The following is a 23,435-nucleotide window of genomic DNA, read 5'->3' as shown; positions in this document are numbered from 1 at the left end:
AGTCAACAAGATAACAAATATTTGCTATAAGAATGAGAATTGAATTACGCTAGCTGCAACAAGAACGGATTATCAAATGCCGCGCCATGGATCTATGCTGTATATCCAATCGTTAGACCCACTCACTATATCTAGACACCTTTCTCGGTAAAGTTGTAACAACATCATACAGCCTCTGTTTCAACACCTCAGACACCCCTTCAACTTTATCTTGTACATCCCTGAGGCTAGCCTGGCTGTGAGAGGACAACTCTTCATGCACGTCACATATGCTGTGCGTTATTACATCTAAGAGGACGCCTTGACATCCTTCCAAATAACTGCAGTAGAAAAATAGACATGATATGTGTGACCCTCGCTGGTCCCTAGTATCGTTATATATACATGTATAGACATGACATATGTGACACTCGCTGGTCTCTAGTATCATTATATATACATGTATAGACATGATATGTGTGACCCTCGCTGGTCCCTAGTATCATTATATATACATGTATAGACATGATATGTGTGACCCTCGCTGGTCCCTGGTATCATTATATATACATGCATAGACATGATATGTGTGACCCTCGCTGGTCCCTAGTATCATTACATATACATGTATAGATATGACATGTGTGACCCTTGCTGGTCCCTAGTATCATTATATATACATGTATAGACATGACATGTGTGACCCTCGCTGGTCCCTAGTATCATTATATATACATGTATGGACATGATATGTGTGACCCTCGCTGGTCCCTGGTATCATTATATATACATGCATAGACATGATATGTGTGACCCTCGCTGGTCCCTAGTATCATTATATATACATGTATAGACATGATATGTGCGACCCTCGCTGGTCCCTACTATCATTATATATACATGTATAGACATGATACGTGTGACCCTCGCTGGTCCCTAGTATCATTATATATACATGTATGGACATGACATGTGCGACCCTCGCTGGTCCCTAGTATCATTATATATACATGTATAGACATGACATATGTGACCCTCGCTGGTCCCTAGTATCATTATATATACATGTATAGACATGACATGTGTGACACTCGCTGGTCCCTAGTATCATTATATATACATGTATAGACATGATATGTGCGACCCTCGCTGGTCCCTAGTATCATTATATATACATGTATAGACATGACATATGTGACCCTCGCTGGTCCCTAGTATCATTATATTTACATGTTTAGAGATGACATGTGTGACCCTCGCTGGTCCCTAGTATCATTATATATACATGTATAGACATGATATGTGCGACCCTCGCTGGTCCCTAGTATCATTATATATACATGTATAGACATGACATATGTGACCCTCGCTGGTCCCTAGTATCATTATATACACATGTATAGACATGACATATGTGACCCTCGCTGGTCCCTAGTATCATTATTTATACATGTATAGACATGACATGTGTGACACTCGCTGGTCCCTAGTATCATTATATATACATGTATAGACATGATATGTGCGACCCTCGCTGGTCCCTAGTATCATTATATATACATGTATAGACATGACATATGTGACCCTCGCTGGTCCCTAGTATCATTATATTTACATGTTTAGAGATGACATGTGTGACCCTCGCTGGTCCCTAGTATCATTATATATACATGTATAGACATGATATGTGCGACCCTCGCTGGTCCCTAGTATCATTATATATACATGTATAGACATGACATATGTGACCCTCGCTGGTCCCTAGTATCATTATTTATACATGTATAGACATGACATGTGTGACACTCGCTGGTCCCTAGCATCATTATATATACATGTATAGACATGATATGTGTGACCCTCGCTGGCCCCTAGTATCATTATATATACATGTATAGACATGACATGTGTGACACTCGCTGGTCCCTAGTATCATTATATATACATGTATAGACATGACATATGTGACCCTCGCTGGTCCCTAGTATCATTATATACAGGTATAGACATGATATGTGTGACCCTCGCTGGTCCCTAGTACCATTATATATACATGTATAGACATGATATGTGTGACCCTCGCTGGTCCCTAGTACCATTATATATACATGTATAGACATGATATGTGTGACCCTCGCTGGTCCCTAGTATCATTATATATACATGTATAGACATGATATGTGTGACCCTCGCTGGTCCCTAGTATCATTATATATACATGTATAGACATGACATATGTGACCCTCGCTGGTCCCTAGTATCATTATTTATACATGTATAGACATGACATGTGTGACACTCGCTGGTCCCTAGCATCATTATATATACATGTATAGACATGATATGTGTGACCCTCGCTGGCCCCTAGTATCATTATATATACATGTATAGACATGACATGTGTGACACTCGCTGGTCCCTAGTATCATTATATATACATGTATAGACATGACATATGTGACCCTCGCTGGTCCCTAGTATCATTATATACAGGTATAGACATGACATATGTGACCCTCGCTGGTCCCTAGTATCGTTATATATACATGTATAGACATGATATGTGTGACCCTCGCTGGTCCCTAGTACCATTATATATACATGTATAGACATGATATGTGTGACCCTCGCTGGTCCCTAGTACCATTATATATACATGTATAGACATGATATGTGTGACCCTCGCTGGTCCCTAGTATCATTATATATACATGTATAGACATGATATGTGTGACCCTTACTGGTCCCTAGTATCATCATATATACATGTATAGACATGATATGTGCGACCCTCGCTGGTCCCTAGCATCATTATATATACATGTATAGACATGATATGTGTGACCCTCGCTGGCCCCTAGTATCATTATATATACATGTATAGACATGACATGTGTGACACTCGCTGGTCCCTAGTATCATTATATATACATGTATAGACATGACATATGTGACCCTCGCTGGTCCCTAGTATCATTATATACAGGTATAGACATGACATATGTGACCCTCGCTGGTCCCTAGTATCGTTATATATATATGTATAGACATGACATGTGTGACACTCGCTGGTCCCTAGTATCATTATATATACATGTATAGACATGACATATGTGACCCTCGCTGGTCCCTAGTATCATTATATACAGGTATAGACATGACATATGTGACCCTCGCTGGTCCCTAGTATCGTTATATATATATGTATAGACATGATATGTGTGACCCTCGCTGGCCCCTAGTATCATTATATATACATGTATAGACATGACATATGTGACCCTCGCTGGTCCCTAGTATCATTATATACAGGTATAGACATGACATATGTGACCCTCGCTGGTCCCTAGTATCATTATATATACATGTATAGACATGATATGTGTGACCCTCGCTGGCCCCTAGTATCATTATATATACATGTATAGACATGACATGTGCAACCCTCGCTGATCCCTAAGGCTGTTTCCATGGCACAAAATGGCGCATCGTGTGTGTCACCATGATATTAATATATGCCCCGAATGGCGGTGTGTCACTATGATATTAATCTATGCCCCGAATGGCGGTGTGTCACTATGATATTAATCTATGCCCCGAATGGCGGTGTGTCACTATGATATTAATCTATGCCCCAAATGGGGGTGTGTCACTATGCTATCACTGTGTGGAAACTTCGTATATGTGAATGTTTACGAAACTACTGAGAGCCAATATAGTGACAGCAAGAGAAGGCAACACCCGCCAATCGACATGCTTATCAGTCTTCAACAACTAGCAGTAGCAAAATGGACATAACCGGTAACAGGAATGCGGAAGAGTTATCCATTCTATTTTTGGAATGGAGTCAGAGCCCTTCTTCATACCATCAAATCCCTATCTATGTTTGCTGATATTTAAATCCCCATACTTGAATGAGGTTTCTTACCAGTTGCAATTCAAGAGTATCCTATGAGACCATTTGAGCAAGCCCAACCTCACCGAGTAAATCGGGTGGTTCATGCAGACCCCTGCCACCTTCTTAACAACTGCTGATATATTCTTGGATACTTGGTCATACCATTCCTTGGTCTTACTCACAATGAATTTGCCATCTCCTAAAACAACAATACTATATATTCATTAGGCTAAAGAAGCAGAGCCAGTCAGAAGTAAAGTATACGCACCTCTTACTTAAAGTACTGCTGAAATGGTAAACTGACCTTGTTGATAGATGCTGAGTACAGACTAAATTTAGGAGTTAAGATGCAAAGCAATTCTCATATACAAGTTTATGTGATGTCATAAAGCACTAACAATTATCCCTCATTTTATGTAACAATAAATTTGGCTGAAACTTTCAAATGCAAAACGATGAAGCGTGCTAGTGAGAGCCCTTCAACTGTCGCCTGACTATCTCTAGCAACCTGGCTCTCCCAACCTACACAGACTTGAAGGCCCAGGGTGGGAAAAATTCATGATATTCTTTTGGAAATAGAGTAGTTTTTTAATTGAAATCAACTTTTCTTGTTTTCTGTGAACTTTTTGATAAATTTGATATTTTTCGGCTCAATTTTGGTTATGCCTGTCGGTGCATTACTCTGCACATCAGAATGTTGGTGAGCCCTTCAGTCTTAGTGACTTACATGCTTTGATCTGACAACTTCTTATATTTCTTACATTCAACAGCCGTATAAAATCATAATGTGTCATAGCTCTACCCAACAAACTATATGTAAGTTAGTTGGGTAGAGCTATTAGTAGTTTTACATAAAAATACACTATGAAATATTTAAGCACAATTTTCTTTGGTGTGATCGATGCAGTTGGTCATGTGAAATATAAATACCAGCATTTTAGTAGGAGTTTAGTAGCTAGCCAGTTTCTTTTTGTTGAATGAATGAAAGCAAAGGTGGAGAATACTCTTCAATGATTGCACTTGAGCTGATTGTAGCAAAAGGTGGGAAGTCATAATATCATTCATTAAACAGAGTAGGGGGGACTGTACCATGTACAGTTGTTACCTCACAATTAACTAATCACACTTCGAGGTTTACTAAATAAACTCACACATCCTAATTTTAAAGTCCTTTTGTGGCATAGTACTTCCCCATGCAGTCGATCATAGTACTTCCCCATGCAGTCGATCATAGTACTACACCTGCAGTCGATCATCTCCATCACACTTGCTAATTCACAGCAGAGGAATGTTTACAGATTTGTTAAGCACACATCAAAACAAGATTGTTTGTCAAGAAACACAAAATTGTGAAAAACTAAAAAATAATGATTATTTTGCGAAAAAATCATGATTTAGATCAATGACTTGGATAATTTAAATTCATCTAAGTCATTCGACGATTTAGATGATTTGACTTTTTCGTGCCAACCCTGATAACGCTAGTAAAAAGTGACATATTTTCAACAGTAAGAGGTCACCATCCATAAATCTATATGACTGGTTAAATGTTACTAGATTTGATTTGGTTACCCATAAATGTTAGGAATTGAATGCCATCAACTCCCTCTGCTCCTCTGCTGCACAGACTGGCAATGCACGACTGGCGATGCTGGCAGCTACCGCATCGCTAGTCTTGAAGAGAGGTATAAAACTCGAACCTGAAGACAAGTTGATAAAGTGTTTAGCATCTTCACTGCAGTCCTGGTCTCCTGAGAGGGAGGTGATGAGTGTGCTCTGCATCAACTCCAGAGCTGCCTGTACGCACAACAGATATGTTATCACACCACCCTACATAGAGGAGCTAGGTAGAGCGCATGATCACACCACTATAGTCTTGTCAAGTACAGCCTGTTATCACACTACCCTACATAGGGGAGCTAGGTAAAGCGCATGATCACACCACTATAGTGTTGTCAAGTACAGCCTGTTATCACACTACCCTACATAGGGGAGCTAGGTAGAGCGCATGATCACACCACTATAGTCTTGTAAAGTACAGCCTGTTATCACACTACCCTACATAGGGGAGCTAGATAAAGCACATGATCACACCGCTATAGTGTTGTCAAGTACAGCCTGTTATCACACTACCCTACATAGGGGAGCTAGGTAAAGCGCATGATCACACACTATAGTGTTGTCAAGTATCCTGAATCACTCTTCAACAGAAGCTACTAACATTTGTAAAAACTTGATACAGTCAAACCTCTTCATATGACCACCTCAATACTTGAATGTCCAACATATGATGTAAAATTATGCTACACTTAAAATAATTTGTAGTGCACATTGCTCAAACCATTGCAGTATTATTTGTAAAAGTGAAGAAGCAGGTAGAAACTATAGACACAGACATCTAGATCATTCATGTGAGGTAAGTTAGTGTAGACTTCAACTAGTCTAAAGTCAGTTACGATGCGCATCTCTATAACCACCTCTATCTCCAATCCTAAGCATTGTTGTGCCTACAGATGCGTTTGGATGTTTCTAACATCCTGTAGCAGCAATAAACCTTTTTCAATGATTATCATTTCATTAATTTTGTTTTTACATACAATTCAGCATTATCACATTTAAGTTTTTACATATTTAATATAACATAATTTCTATCAATTCAAGTTATCATAAGTTTGTGAGTTGTGGAACCAATTAAACAAATTACAGTGAAGTCTTATGGAAATACCTAACTCAAAAAACGATGGTTTTAACATATGAAACAGATCTTGGAAAAACTGAAGTCTGTATGTATGTAGAGATTTGACTCCAGCTATACTTGGGCAGTAATAGTGATCCCGGAATAGTTATATTATAACCATAATCTTCTATATATTAATGCTATAGTGTGTATTCATTTGCTCCTTCGCTGTCTGTCATACTCTTCGGCCATGGCAATAGTTTGAAATAAAACATTGTTGCAAGCAGGATTTAAACTCTTAACAATCGGTTAGCTCGACTGACGGTCTATGACCAACACCATTCAAACGCGTTGGTCACCCCCTTTAATGACACGAGTGATGATCGCTCATGACACACAGGATTGCCAGGTACTAGAGAGCATAACACTCTGACCTCTCCGTCTTATTGTTAGCTACACAAATAATAATACGGAGAGGTTGTAGTTGTACGCTGATGAAATACGATGGCCTGATGACTTACCACTAAGATCTTTGACTTCTCTCCAGAGGCGGTGATGACTTTGGTTAGATTGAGAGAGATGCCAGGAAGATAACTTGGTATAATCAGCTCAAGAAGCTCAGTCAACTCCTTATCTAGTAGCCATAGCATACCCATATTCTAATATTCTAATGTTTCATGTATCACTCAAAACAGAACAAAATACATATTAAAACTAAAAGAAACCAAATATGCGTTGCTATTATCAAATGGCTGAACTCGAGAACCTGACCATAATTTCAAAAAAATTGTTAACCAAACATTGTTAGATTGATCCATTATTGCTAAAAAGTGCACTTGGAGCAGAACAAGAATGTGGATAGCAAAAGCGAGATTATGCTTGTCTTCAGATCAGGCAAGTGTTTTTATTACAGTAAAAGTCAAATATGACCTTTTTGAAGTGAGAACAAATAAAAAAAATCGCCTTTAGCAAGAATGAGCAAGGCACATATTTTATATCGCTAGTGTGCAAATATAAGTTTAACATGGTTTATCATAAGCAAATCCACCTGAAATCCATCCGACTTCTCAAAATAACCAGCAAAAAACTTACACAAAAGTATATTTTACTTACAAAATCTGCATGATACTTTAATTCCAGGATGAACATAAGTATTGCGTACATACACGTGACTGACTTACTTGCTGTTCTTTACTCGCTGTTTTTGCGCGCAGTTTGGTTTCCTGGTTTTCATTATTTTTACTTGTATATTTGTTTTATTTGGTTTCATTTCCTTTTATTGCACATCATCACATTCTTTCTGTCTGTACGTGGTTTAACATCCTCTGTATATGTATAGTTTCACTTCCTCTTATTGCACATCGTCACATTTTCTTTGTCTGTATGTGGTTTAACATCCTCTGTATATGTATAGTTTCACTTCCTCTTATTGCACATCGTCACATTCTCTCTGTCTGTCTGTACGTGGTTTAACATCCTCTGTATATGTATAGTTTCACTTCCTCTTATTGCACATCGTCACATTCTCTCTGTCTGTACGTGGTTTAACATCCTCTGTATCTGTATAGTTTCACTTCCTCTTATTGCACATCGTCACATTCTTTCTGTCTGTACGTGGTTTAACATCCTCTGTATATGTATAGTTTCACTTCCTCTTATTGCACATCGTCACATTCTCTCTCTCTGTACGTGGTTCAACATCCTCTGTATATGTATAATTTCACTTCCTCTTATTGCACATCGTCACATTTTCTCTGTCTGTACGTGGTTTAACATCCTTTGTATATGTATAGTTTCACTTCCTCTTATTGCACATCGTCACATTCTTTCTGTCTGTACGTGGTTTAACATCCTTTGTATATGTATAGTTTCACTTCCTCTTATTGAACATCGTCACATTTTCTCTCTCTGTACGTGGTTCAACATCCTCTGTATATGTATAATTTCACTTCCTCTTATTGCACATCGTCACATTTTCTCTGTCTGTACGTGGTTTAACATCCTTTGTATATGTATAGTTTCACTTCCTCTTATTGCACATCGTCACATTTTCTCTGTCTGTACGTGGTTTAACATCCTCTGTATATGTATAGTTTCACTTCCTCTTATTGCACATCGTCACATTCTCTCTGTCTGTACGTGGTTTAACATCCTCTGTATCTGTATAGTTTCACTTCCTCTTATTGCACATCGTCACATTCTTTCTGTCTGTACGTGGTTTAACATCCTTTGTATATGTATAGTTTCACTTCCTCTTATTGCACATCGTCACATTTTCTCTCTCTGTACGTGGTTCAACATCCTCTGTATATGTATAATTTCACTTCCTCTTATTGCACATCGTCACATTTTCTCTGTCTGTACGTGGTTTAACATCCTTTGTATATGTATAGTTTCACTTCCTCTTATTGCACATCGTCACATTCTTTCTGTCTGTACGTGGTTTAACATCCTTTGTATATGTATAGTTTCACTTCCTCTTATTGCACATCGTCACATTTTCTCTCTCTGTACGTGGTTCAACATCCTCTGTATATGCATAGTTTCATTTCCTCTATTTACGTTTGATTTCATTTTTTCTGTCTCACTTTGCCTGCTGAAATGTGGCTTCACTTCATTTCACTTGTTCCACATCCACGCCACTCCATTACTACCGCTTCTAGACTTATTTCATTTCTAATGCAGTCACAAAATATTACACCACCCACATACACATAGCTATACTTTCTCTCTTTAGAAAAAGCTACCGATACAATTCTAATTTTCTTTGCAAATCAGCACAACCAATCTTACCCCTTCGGCTGTTCAGTAACACAAGAAGAAGCTGCAGCGAGAATAATCTAAGTTTTATGAGCTTCTCTTTTGCAGTGATGTCAAGCAGGCCTGCCACAAGCCCGCCATAGAGCGGTAATGATTCTTTCAGCAGAGTAGAGTAGCAGCTAAAATATCAATTGTAGCCCAATGTAAGACATTTCTCTCAAAAATACAAAAAGTTAATAGCTTGCTATACATGTACAGATCATACAGCATCAAATCTCATATATGTTATTTAGCGATCATCTAAAAGTTTATAACAATCTTCTACGTTTTATATATGACTAGCCGAATGCTTTGCGTTACACTGGTAATACAAAATGGTTCAAACTGTGTGGGCTTTTGCAAAGAAAATTTATTTTTAATTGCTCAAGTTGTTTTACCCAATGAATTTAAATAACTTAAGCTAGTAACTTACTATACTAAGAGCTGTTATTATAATTTAAGCCAGCGTTAGAAAAAATATTACATTTTCATCTCTCACGCAATCATGATCTTCAAAGTGCACTAATAGCAACCAATAATATTTTCGCAAGCGCTGCATAAGTTATTCCACACAATTATTCCATAGCATGAAGTAATGGTTAGCTCGCCTCTCTGTAGAATATTGTATATATATATACTGTATATATATGTATATATATACTGTATATATATACTGTATATATATTTTATATATATATATATATACTGTATATACTACCAGAGACACAGAGATACAGTATATATATATACAGTATATATATACATATATATACAGTATATAGATGTACAGGTTAGGCCAAGTACTGAGTATCTGCCATCCACTAAACATGAAGAAAGATACAACCTGCTGCCTGGATCAAATTACTAGTTATTAAACAGGAAAAACTAAGAGGATAAATCTGGGCATTCAGTCGAAATGAAGTAAAACACCTGACAAAAGTCTAAAACCAAACTCTCAGAGAGTGAGATGGTGCGCTGTAGTACCACTCAAGAGCAGGGACGAAAGAACTTATTTTTGGGCTAACAGCAGAACAAAAATATCATTTAGTTTAGACCATTTCCTGCCTGCTAGACTACCGCTCTGCACTGCTGAGAAAACGAGTACAGATGGAGTAAAAAGCCAGAGTCTCCTAAATCCATCGAAATGCCTCAGAAAAGTAGTCAAATTACCAACTCGTGTATTACCTGACCTAGAAAAGTTAGTGCTGCGGTGTTTCCGCTTTGGTACTCAGTTGAAATTAAATCAAGAAATAAAAACTTTATGCCACAAAAAGTAGAAACAGATAGATGACAAGAAAGTACAACTCTAAGTGAGTGATAAGAAAACAATAGGGCAGTCATTGCTGACATGGCCTATTGACCTATTGCAGAGAGTATGATACTGTATGTAAGCATAAAAACATAATTTCAAAGTATCTTTTCTGACAGCGGAGCAAACCTTATGTACACTCTTGACAAACTAGAGACTTACACAGACCTTACGAGAGACTTACACAGACCTTACTAGAGACTTACACAGACCTTACTAGAGACTTACACAGACCTTACCAGAGACTTACACAGACCTTACTAGAGACTTACACAGACTTTACTAGAAACGTACACAGACTTTAGTAGAGACTTACGCAGACATCACTAGAGACGTACACAGACCTTACTAGAGATGTACACAGACCTTACTAGAGACGTACACAGACCTTAGTAGAGACGTACACAGTCATCACTAGAGACGTACACAGACATCACTAGAGACGTACACAGACATCACTAGAGACGTACACAGACCTTACTAGAGATGTACACAAACCTTACTAGAGACTTATACAGACCTTACTAGAGACGTGCACAGACCTTACTAGAGACTTACACAGACCTTACTAGAGACGTACACAGACCTTACTAGAGAGTTACACAGACCTTACTAGAGACGTACACAAACCTTACTAGAGACTTACACAGACCTTACTAGACAATTAGCAAACAGCGGGTTCAGTGCCTCCACAGCAGCCAGCTTCACCTCTTCGGGGAATCCTAAAAACAAGGAAACAATATAAAAGAACAGATCATGGCAGCACACGCACCACACAGTGATTTGTAAAGCTGCACACGCACCACACAGTGATTTGTAAAGCTGCACACGCACCACACAGTGATTCGTAAAGCTGCACATGCACCACACAGTGATTTGTAAAGCTGCACACACACCCCACAGTGATTTGTAAAGCTGCACACACACCACACAGCGATTTGTAAAGCTGCACACACACCACACAGCGATTTGTAAAGCTGCACACGCACCGCACAGCGATTTGTAAAGCTGCACACACACCACACAGCGATTTGTAAAGCTGCACACGCACAACACAGCGATTTGTAAAGCTGCACATGCACCACACAGTGATTTGTAAAGCTGCACACACACCACACAGTTATTTGTAAAGCTACACACACACCACAGTGATTTGTAAAGCTGCACACACACCACACAGTGATTTGTAAAGCTGCACACGCACCACACAGTGATTTGTAAACTTTTGACGATTTGATTATTGACAGTCGACAGTGTTAATAGTGTTAATAAAGCCATACAATGACATCTCAAATCCAATTCCTAAATGCACAGCTATCAAAGATTATACTGGAAGACTTTAAAGAATAGAGAAAGCATAATATTATTATGCTTTATTAGTTATCTTGAGGTGTTGACTGATGTTCTAAAAAAAGAATCAAGGAGATTGACCCACTAGAAGCTGAGATATAGACAGCCAAACACAGATCTACCTAATAAAGAATCAGAGGAAAAACCCTTCGAAAATCCCGAAAACTGTGACATATGAAATCGACTTAATGTTCATGTGCCGGAGTTGCGCACCCTTACCGCCGTTACGTAAAATGATTGTTTTGGCTGCGAGATGTGAAATGCTTCTCGCGATAGTAAATAATTTACAGACTAGCTCTGGTTTATCAGGAAAATCAAGCAAACATTGTGTGGTAAAGGCATTTGCCCACAACCCCTCGCCATGATTTTTCAAAACTGAAGAGCAGATTTTGACTATTGTGCTTCAAATTTTAACTCGATCTCCACGGATATGCTCCGAAGATCCTCTGTTCAACAAACGGCGCGTGGATAGTCTATATGCGACATCCGCGATTGCAGGTCATTTAGAATAAGAATGTGAATTTTTGTTCAATCATCATTTTTCTATTGTGTATCTACTGCAGCATTCAGTTGATTTTCATGATTAGCGTCACTATTAACAGACTGTAAGTTCACTACAGCCATAATCTTAAAAAGAATAACTTGACCGTGCTGCTCTTGCTGTAAGAAAAAAAAACAATAACTTTTGATTTGATTTTTCTATTGATCTATTATCTTATCTATGATTATTTTTATGATTAATATAATAATCATAATGCATATTATACAAAATAATAATATAACTGCGTATAGAATAATGATGTAACTAATATAATTTGTAGAAAGTGATAGCAGAATGTTGCGAAATAATAGATGCGTGTAATTATTTTATTCTAAAACTAATCTACACGTCAGAGAGACTGGTTCGGAATTCAGAGCAATGATTGTTAGGCCCAATTTGATTGTTCTATACTTCCAGGGATTAAACCAATTAAAACGCTGTGATTGTTATAGGAGAGCGCATTAATTGGCTTAATTGACCAATGGCACACAAGTCGATTTCATACGTCATATATTGATGATTACCAAAACACTTATGTTTTGTGGTAGACCTGTGTTTAGCTGGCTATATCTCAGCTTCTGGTTGGTCAATCTCCTTGATTCTTTTTTTAGAACATCAGTCAACACCTCAAGATAAATAATAAAGCATAATAATATTATGCTTTCTCTATTCTTTAAATATCAAACTTAATGTAATCTCCTAACTAATCATACATGCATGGACATATGCATTCAATCCACTATCAATGTGTTTAACCTTGAGCATTTTAATAATTACTGAGACCTTTCAATAAATAAGGTGAATTTATTTATAAAAACTATATTATAAGTAGAAGCATAATATATATAATGGTTGAATAATAATGGTTGAAAGTTGATAGTTTACGTAATCTTTACTCATGACTGACATGATTACTTTTGCAGATTAAAGGGCTCTTCTTGAGGTTTTCCAAAATTGTCGACTAAAAATGGTGCTCCAGAATTTAACAGAGATCAGTCATGAAATTTCAGGTAACGGGAAGGTGAGATTTGCAAAAGAATGGTAACGGTGAATAGAACTTTTTTCATAGATAAATTCTTCTTATTTATTGAATAGCCTTTTTATTAATGTAAACATGTATGTTACTGCAAGCCAATATACAACTGTCAGAATTCGTTTGAAATTTAATAGTTGTTTTTTTTACCTTTTGAATAGAAAGTTCAAGTCTAAAATTATACTGACATCTTATGCAGGCAATCAGAATAAATTTTATAATTTGTTTGTTTTCTCGTTGAACAGCAATCATAAGTATAAAACTCATGAAATGGCAGCCAAAAATTAAAAAGTATTTGCTTTCTTGTTGGCCGAGAATGATATGCTGAATCCTATTGGATGACATCTGCAGATATAATATCTTACCAGCCTTCCTATTGGGTGAAGAAATGAAGTGCAGAATGTTGCTAAATAAATCAAGGAATATGCTAGCCTTTTGAATAGAGACTTTGCTGAGTAATGTGGTGAGGCATTCCAGTGATTTGACGCAGACAGCTTCGTCACTAAAAACCATATGCAAATAATATGCATATTTATATGCATGTATGTTTATATATTCAACTTAGAACCGAATACCACACATAAAACACTACAAATTCTTAAAAACATTACTCTTGCTTTTTTCACGTAACTTGTAAACAAGAACGAGTGAGATAACAAAAAATTGCCTGATGCAACTAAAGAACAATGATATTAAATGAAAAAGAAATCTTTATTTCCTCTATTAATCTCAAGCTTATTGTATCCTTACGGGTGAAGACGCTGCTCATCCCGTAGTAAACAACTAAATACAGCAAAAAATTACAGTCGAGTTTCCTTTATGAGACTCAAATGCTCAACACATCTACTGTAGTCTGCTCTACTGTCTCTACTGTAGTCCAACCGCTGAGATGACCGCTGGAATGCTTTAGCCTTTGAATATGCAAACTTGTAAATGCACTTTCTTGGCAAAGATAAGAAGGTAATATAAAATAAATGTCTATCAAAGCTGCCAGGTAGAGAATTACAGGACACATTAGTTAAGTGTTTGGACAACCATAAGGATTTAGTTTGACGAAATTGACCAACCGTGCAGCGTATTGCTTGAGAACAAGCCGAAGTGGAAATGCAATATATTCATGCAACTCTTGCAAGACGCTGTCACTGAAAGTTTTCTTTAACAGCATCTGCTCTAAATTGGTAATGGCTGTCAGATTATGTTCTTGAGTGACTAGTATACAGATGGGTCGTAGCTGCTGGAAGGCAGCACTTACATCAGCCATTTAGCCTAAAATAAGAAACCGACATGAATACAAATGTAGCTGATTGTTATTACTGTATAAACTTATAATTATCATATGCATTACCAATGGTTGACTGGTCTAAAAACTGATAGCTGAGACCATATTACAATTATATAGCCAAAGTGAATCACCACTTTACCGTATACTTTTTCATGCAAAAGCTTTCAACAATAAACTTTTAATCAAACCGATTCTCTATTGATGTAAAATGGTGTTGTAACTCATTGAACCAAGGGCTTTTAAGCTAGCTAAAGACTCGATATTAACTGTAGGTTCTGGAGAAAATCGGGCTAAATTATCCTTAATGAGAGAAAGCAACTCTGTAGGAAAACCTACAGAGATTAATGGAGCTATAGTATACAAAATGTAAGGTTACCTTCAGTCTTCGTGGCTAGCTTCAGCTTAATCTATTTTGTGTATCTATGTATCTGTGCTCTCTAACAATGGCAGAAAATTGACAAAATCTGTGAGTAAATCCAAAAAAATATGCCTTTTTAACAAATGAAATGACATGGAATGACGTGTGATCCTAAGAACAGATGTGGCAGAGGAAAGGCTCTAAAATCAGCGTGAAGCAACAGTTCTAACATCTAAAATCTTGGATTCCGGCACCCTGAATGTCAGCAGATCGACCATCAATCCTTAGGTGTTTAAAAATCAAATTCTTGCTTTGGCAACTGAATTGCAAAATTGATTCAAAGAATATGGTTGTTAAAACCATGAAAATGACATGTGTCAACATTTTACTTTACTAAGTTCAGAAAAAAACAACACTTAGGCAATATACATGCTATCTTACATTTCTGCTTGACTGAGTCTGCAATGTTGTCTGTTTGATATGAAGACAAGCACTGGGTTATACCCACACTTTACAAAGTTATCCAGCAAACTGCAAATGTGGGTTGATGGTAAAATAACGAATACCGTCAGTTAGCATTTGGACTTATCAATAATGTGCACTTCAACTATGACTGAGAAATTTAAAAATTATTTATGAATATATACCTTATGTCAAGTTTCCAAAAGCTAGAATCATTTTTAGCATTTATTCAGACCAGCACAGGCTTAGCCACACTTTTGTGCAGAAGTGTAGTGCACTGCTGCTTTGTGTGACTGGCTTTTGTTTTGCTGGCTTCTTTTTCTTCTCTGTCGTTTTTAGGGAGAAAGCTATTGTGATACACTGTTGTGGTTTGCACTGAGATGGGCTGGCCTAGACACTGAGACCATGAGAGTTTGGATGAAGTTGTCTGGTGGATTCATAATTTCATTGTATGATTTTGTTGAAACAGAATAGATCTCTTCCAAGCTGAAAATTCTCATCAGCAAGCGTAGCCACTGTTGCTGTTTTTTTGTTGCAGCGGGATAATATCAAGTTTTTCTATGTTTATCTCATGTATGACATTTATACCCTACCGTCTAAGTAAATATAACGAATCGGCTTATACCTTGTAATATTTTTCGAAGCAGAAAACTGCAACACTGCTTCCAAAAAAATCTTAATTCATTCACAGCTAGAATATACGGCAATATACGTGTTGCGATTGAAAACTGACTGAATGGCTATTACCAATAGTTTTCGGATGTGCTTCGAATTTTGCATATCAACAGCATGTAGCTTGAGAAAACGAAACGTGTTTTACAGCTTAATTCGGAAAGTAAAATATGATCATCATTTATTATTGTTTTGCTTGAAGTTTATAAAGCGAACTATGATGGATACATACGGCTGCTGGTATATTTTTCAGCAATACGCGCTCTTTCTTATCCACAGCATTTCTACGAGGCAAATGTTCAGCTTTTTTGCTTCTAGCCAATAAAAATAAGGTATTTGCATCATTCGCCAATCAAATTTATTAATTACAAAAGCATTAACTATGATCGCTAACTTTAATCTCGATGATAGATTCACTAGCCAAAAGTTGACAACAGGCTACGAAACTAGGTAGGTTTGCAAAATCGTATTGGTCCTATTGGTTAGGACGTTTATTATGCAACGTTTCGATTGGTCAGATACATGATAGATTACGGATATGAGCGCTCGCTAATGGTGGTCATATGTAAAGACCGGGCACGCAAGCTACAGGAAGATGTTGATCGTTTTCACCTAGACATGATTATATTATTTTACACGCCAAGCGATACAGCTCAAATTTATCTGTAACAAAAGTTTACGAGTACATGTACAAATTTTCTATCATTCACACATTCAATACAAGCCGTCATCGAACGATCTCTTTCATCAATTATGGTTTTGGCGAATCTGTTCAAAGGCATCTTTATGTTGTTGGTCAGCGTTTTGTACGCTGTTGCTACTCTTGCTGTTGCTAAATTAATAGACAGTTTATATGAAAGTTTTCAAACGACCACAAAAGGCTTACATATAACATCTTGGATTTCAGACGAGCATCGCTCTACTCAAGCTCTTGGCCTAGCTTTTCCATTGACGGAATATCCTTCAAACAATCGCAGCATACCTAGTAAGTGAACTTCGCTAAACTATTTTGTAACTCTGTGTTGTACAGTTTATATGTCATGTTAAGTATTATAAAGCATTTTCAATATTTCATAAATTTCACATAAAACTTGCTTAAAAGCAAGTTTAATTCACATAAAAGTGGCAAACCTTCGTTTATCTTACAGATCGTGGTTCTCAGAATGGTAGCATTAAGCAAGCTGCAACAAAGAATGATCCCGAAGGAGAACTTGCCTGGCGTATCCATGAAACAAGAGCGTATAAAATGCCTATCTTGTAGCAACTATTTTCGGTTACAAATTTTACTATTTCAAGATCTCATTATTTTATATACTCTTCTATCTAGTCATTGCCAAGCACTTGACTTACCCTTCAGAAGTACGAGTCAACTGACGTTTTTGTACATTGCAAGTTGATTTGTTTGGTTATTAATTGTGCAAAAGCCAGTTTCGGCGAAAACTTTGTATAAATTATTTTTGTGTGATATTCAACATGTCAGGCTGTTGTACTTGATTATAGACTGTTTGTGATTTTTTAACCTAAATAAATCATAATCACCGGGTTTGGCTCCATAAAACATAGCACATTTCCAAAAAACTGCAATTGTGTAAACGTTAATAATGTAAAGTTTTAAATATTGTTTTGATTAATAGAAGTTTAATAATATAGAAGTTTTGCAGTTGTTTTCAATACAGAAATGTTTTTTCTATGCGTCATACTGAAAGCTTCGCTGTTACAAGCAATGCATTAATTATTTGGTGTTACTATGCAACTGCTCTGAAATTCCCGTAATAATGTCCAGCATAGACTAAACAAAATATTTTAAATCCTGAAAATAAGTCATAGGTTGTGAAACTGAGAAAGTTGTGCAACATGCATAAACAATTACCGATAACTATCTACAGCAGATTATTTGCGCAAGCTTCCTAAATCAAAGGATAATTATTAAGACTAACAGCATATTTGTAACTGCTAATCACTATAATGATCGTGATTAGACCCCAAGTAGACTATTAATCATAATAATATAACTATTATAGTATATTATTATTTATGTAATTTTGCAGACATCTAGATTCATTCAAAAACTTGTCATCTACCATTATGCCATCTACTATTATCTACCAATCATGCCTCCTATTTAAACGCTTGTAAAGTTGGCACTGTCAGTTGATCCACAATATCAACATCTTACTCATGCGCAGTTTTAGCGCACATGCGGTTTCATGTTTTGAAGAAAGCGCATTTGCAGTATGCATGAAGTACTGGGTTTCAGGTAATGTGTTGTGGAAGTGAATGCACAGAAGATTGCAGCGGACAATTTACAGTAAGTGCGTGGTCGCACTAAATGTCTACTGCGCATTAGAAAGTTCTAATGCTTTGCAAAGTTACTTAGCGCTACAATGATGCAGTTATAATGTGCGACAACCCCGGTTAGACCAAGGTTCAGTGTTAAAATGAACGCCTTCAGAGTTGTTTGCTGCTTAAAAAAGATGCGAGGTAGAAGATGAAAGATGCAATGTTTTGGCATACGAGTGTTGTAGAGGCAAGCTAAACTGACTGCTTGACAGCTTGACCTTACTTGTGCATAGGGAGTGACACATCCTCTTCAGTTTCAATAAAAACTTGTGATTGCCCTAAAACCTCTAATTGAACGCCACCTCTATTTGAATGCCACCTTCAATTGACCGCCACCCTCTAGAGAAAGGTTGAGAAATATGCCACCTCCATTTATCCGCCAATTTGACATTATTTGATCTTTATGAGCCCATAATACCAACTGATCAGTAGAAAAGTGTCTACAAAATCATATTAATAACGAATTGTTTATATCAATAACAATTAATTCTCTCAATGTTAATTCCAAAGCATTTCATTTTTTTCGTTAAAGATTTGAAAGCAACACCATAGCAATTATCAATAACGGTCTCAGGCCAGTAGTAGTTTTCTGTTTAACGCGGTCTTTCTACTTCGAAGTAGCCTACATATATAAAAATGGCTTAAATTTACGATGGTAGGTGAACTTTCAAAGGAGCGCTATAGAAATAATTACTGTCTCAGGCTAATAGCGGTTCCTTGCTCAAGGAAAAAGATACTTTTCTGATACTTCGAAGTACATGTACATATATATAAAACAGTTTAAATTTACGATGGTAGATGGAACTTTGAAAAAAACGCCATAGAAATAACTAATAATTGTCTCAGGCTAATAGTAGTTCCTTGTTTAACGTGGTCCTAATACTTTGAAGAACGTGCGTATAAAAACCGGTTCGCGAGTTTTGGACCAAAGGTTACATTTACCTAGCATACTTTTAATTGTGCTAAATGCAGCGCATAACGTTTTGCTCGGTCAAAAATTGTTTGGACACTAGTATCAACTAGTTTGGTGGTGCAGAAAAATATTTGAGGCCAAAAGATATTGTGGAAGGTACTGGACAACTAGAAGATGCTTGTTCCTTCGAAAGCAACAATCCAAACGCAGCTATCCGAGAAAACGAACAAAATATTTTTGTTTTAAAAAGGGAATTTTTGGTTTCTGCGTGTAACATTAATATGATTCGTTTATGTCACTTGTTCATGAATATATATTTGTATCATTTGGTAGATTACTATTGTGCAGATATATAAATATACTTATAAATATGCAGATTTATAGCATGTTATTTAATAGCATCTTTGTGGAATTGTGGCTATCTTAACACAGCTTACAATGGATTGATGCTCATAACTCCACTTCTATTGCACATAAAAAGCTAGTTTTGTGAGACCAACGAGCTTTTATTCAACCATGTTAAATATAAAATAAAAATATGTCTTCAAATTTAAAATGAAATGAAAATTGAAAATGCCAACACATTGCAAAGAAGGACACAGGCTATAATATCATCGCAGGTCAATTGCAAGCAATAAATATAAACTGGTAAAGGTATTTCTCGGTTTCTCGATGCACATTTATAAAGAGATGTTTGACAAGTTAGAAGTAAGTTAGCAGATTTATAGAATCTAAAAAGTCTAATATCGCTCCACTGAACAAAGAGAGCAAAATATAGGTGACATCCACTTCACCCGTAATAGGACTGAATTTATCTTCGAAAATTGAGACGAGCCGTTTGAAAAATAAACCGCCAGCATCTATTTGAACGCTGCCTCCAATTGACCGCCACTATAAAGGAAAGGTTAAAAAATAGAGCGCCACAGCGTTCAATTATAGGTTTTACGGTATTCTAAAAATACAGTTTGGATTTTACAAATTGAAATTTTAATTATTATACACATAACTTTGGAATGGCCAAGGCCTCTGGAAATAAATTATATAAACACATCTTTAACTGGTTGTGTAAGGAAATACCATGCTATATACCCATATATGTCATGCTATATATCCATAAATACCATGCTATATACCCATAAATACCATGCTATATTCCCATAAATACCACGCTATATACCCATATATGTCATGCTATATAGTATATATGGGATATATACCCATAAATCTCATGCTATATACCCATATACACCATGCTATACAGCCATATATGCCATGTTGTATACCCATAAACATTTCTGAAGATCAATTTCAAAGATAACACCCTTATTATTCAAAATGGTTTTAAAACAGTCACCTCTGGAGCTACCACCATAATACAAAAGTTTTTCACCACTCTCATGGATTTTGCTATGCAATAGTTGCGTTTGAAAGGACATAGAACACATTGTAACCAAGGAATGTGTTAGACATGTGGCATCTTGCTCAAGTCACCCTCCCAGACTAGTGAACATAGCCTTTGCTAGTGCCATAACATGGTACCGGCTAATCATGAGTTAGCCGGCACCATGAAGTCTCTTGCCAGGCAGTTGTCCTAACTGCGCACAACGGAGAATGCCTTATAATAATCATAGGTGAATGACTGCATACACCGCTGAATACACCACGAAGGCCAGGCATGGCCTGCACTTACTATGTATAGAGGGGAGAAAGCATCATGTCTCTATCATGCGCCAGGAGCCTGATCGTAGTAATTACTGGTTTTCCTCTTATTGTGTGTGCTTCCACAGTCGAGGCGTTGACTGGTTGGGAATCAAGTGTAATTCGTGTACGCAGTATGTTCTTAATATGTTTCGAGTAACGCTCTCTACATTTGCATTACCAATACATGAAAAACTCTAGGAAAGATTGCTAGTAGCACACATTACCTTCTAAAAAAAATGCACAATGAATTTTAAAAGGTTACTTATTTTTAATGCTCAATGTCTGGGAATAAAGCTTATATTTCCAACTATTTGGTTGGAAATATAAAGCATTTTAGTGACCATAAATTAAGATTTACTCACCTTTGGTGACTAGATCTTTGTCATTTACACAAATAGGCCATGGGCCAAGGCAGTTTATCTTGCATTTCCGTTGGCACTCCCTTTCAGTGACAATTTCTGCAGTGATTTAGACTAATTTTGGTATGGAGAATTCAAAACTGAAAAGTTGCCGCTGCTGCCATGCCCACTTCTATGATAAATTTGATAAAAATGAGATTTTAGCATTTATCTCCTCTGTAAATAAGACTTCTATAAAAGCATCAGATTTGCAACTTTTATCATAATTATTTGGCAGTGATTTAGAATGTCAGTGGTAAAGTCAAAATTCATCTTTTTTCTATTTTTGAACATTCCATATCCTACGATTGTTACACGCACATGTAAACTATACATATGTATATACGTATATGTACATGTGTATATAATTGTATGGTTTAATAGCTTTATTTAACAACAAAAAATTCAAAACACTATAATTATGTTTTATAACCTGACAACGATGAATCATAGAAAATAATAAGAACGCTGCAAGCAGTGTGAACATGGTGATTATTATTAGCATTATTATTAGTACTATTGTTAGTAGCTAATATCAACAGTTACAAAAAGAGCTGGGATATTTCAAAATATCACATATCTTAACTATTTGAACAATATGTTGAGTTCTTGTCCTCACCATCGGCATCTTCTGCTACTCTCGCTTCAGTTTTGTCTTAAAGCACGCATGTGCAAAGCTCTGTGTAAGGCAGCTTTGCCATGATACCGGCAAATCAGTTTCCTCGGTACCTGGATTTTTGACACGCCCATAGAACTGCTTGTAGAATATCAGGTGGGGCGATGATTCTGGTGCGACACTTTACTGCATACTCATATTTTTTCTTACTCAGTATCCACCCATGTAAAGAAGGACATGGTGCATTGACAAGCTATGTTGTTGCCTCTTTTTAGATCCATGTAGGTAGCTGCTACATAATTGACACAATGCACATGTTTTTTCAGCGATTGAAGGGAGGGACCGGCCTAGACCTAGACACAAAATGCCTGTCCCTTAGTCAGTTGAAGTTTGTGCCATTTTCCTGGGTATTATCTTCTTGGCCATAGAGTCTGCGTGTGTAAGTCTCACAGAGGGAATAAAATTGCCCCGAAACTTCAATGATTCTCAGACTCGACTTAATTTGACGAGTTTCCTACGACTCTTTTTCCCTTAGCCTGCAAAGGATGAAACTGCATCACAGCTAGAGAAAACGTGCAAACCTATGAGATTGTCACATTGGAAGTTGACCTTCAAGCTTAGTAGCATCAGTAGCTCTATTCTTGCAAAAGTTTTTGATCACAAAATCCCCACAAGCAGCCTTGTACTTCTTAGTATGAGCAATAAGCACATCAAGAATGGTATCAGCAAGTTGACGGATGGTACTGGCAGACAGGGCTTGAATAAGCCCCATGGCATCCACAAGGATGGCCCCACATCCTCAATAGCTTGGAATCACTGCATTTATTAGAGTTTGATCATGTCTGCTATATAGATGAACTAGTCCTCTGAGAAGGTTTCTAACTCACTTGCCCTCTGAGAACCTGGGCTGTAATATCCACAAACTGCAGTTAGAAGCACAGCTCACTGCTTGTTCCCTTACATAAAAAGTTCCACGATACCATAGGTAAATAGTGAACAATCTTAATTGATTTTGCTGAGGCAAGATTGATCAACATTTTCACCAATTACGCAGTTGTGTATCGAGAATTACATTACGCAGATATACTTGTCATAACACTTGTAATG

At 36.9% G+C, this 23,435-nt stretch overlaps 1 protein-coding gene across 4 annotated transcripts in view; it reads right to left on the bottom strand.

Annotated features, from left to right (window-relative positions):
* The window catches only part of LOC137403824 (TELO2-interacting protein 1 homolog), a 46,105-nt gene extending 29,470 nt beyond the window's left edge, over nucleotides 1-16,635 (bottom strand). For all 4 annotated transcript variants that reach the window (XR_010979621.1, XM_068089888.1, XM_068089890.1 and 1 more), the window contains exons 1-9: nucleotides 16,593-16,635; nucleotides 14,654-14,852; nucleotides 13,952-14,088; nucleotides 11,315-11,384; nucleotides 9,348-9,493; nucleotides 7,076-7,188; nucleotides 5,578-5,674; nucleotides 3,908-4,076; nucleotides 127-320 (exon numbers count right to left, since the gene is read on the bottom strand). Coding sequence is in view for 3 of the 4 variants with exons in the window: in XM_068089888.1 (XP_067945989.1) it covers nucleotides 127-320; nucleotides 3,908-4,076; nucleotides 5,578-5,674; nucleotides 7,076-7,188; nucleotides 9,348-9,493; nucleotides 11,315-11,384; nucleotides 13,952-14,088; nucleotides 14,654-14,847 (1,120 nt within the window). In the remaining variant the exon portion in view is untranslated. The remainder of the gene's footprint in view (nucleotides 1-126; nucleotides 321-3,907; nucleotides 4,077-5,577; nucleotides 5,675-7,075; nucleotides 7,189-9,347; nucleotides 9,494-11,314; nucleotides 11,385-13,951; nucleotides 14,089-14,653; nucleotides 14,853-16,592) is intronic.
* Nucleotides 16,636-23,435: the final 6,800 nt, after the last annotated feature.

This window comes from Watersipora subatra, chromosome 9 (assembly GCF_963576615.1).
Source record: "Watersipora subatra chromosome 9, tzWatSuba1.1, whole genome shotgun sequence".
NCBI classification, from domain to species: domain Eukaryota; kingdom Metazoa; phylum Bryozoa; class Gymnolaemata; order Cheilostomatida; family Watersiporidae; genus Watersipora; species Watersipora subatra.
Note: the sequence above shows the minus strand (reverse complement) of the source record. Positions and strands in the feature narration are given on the sequence as shown.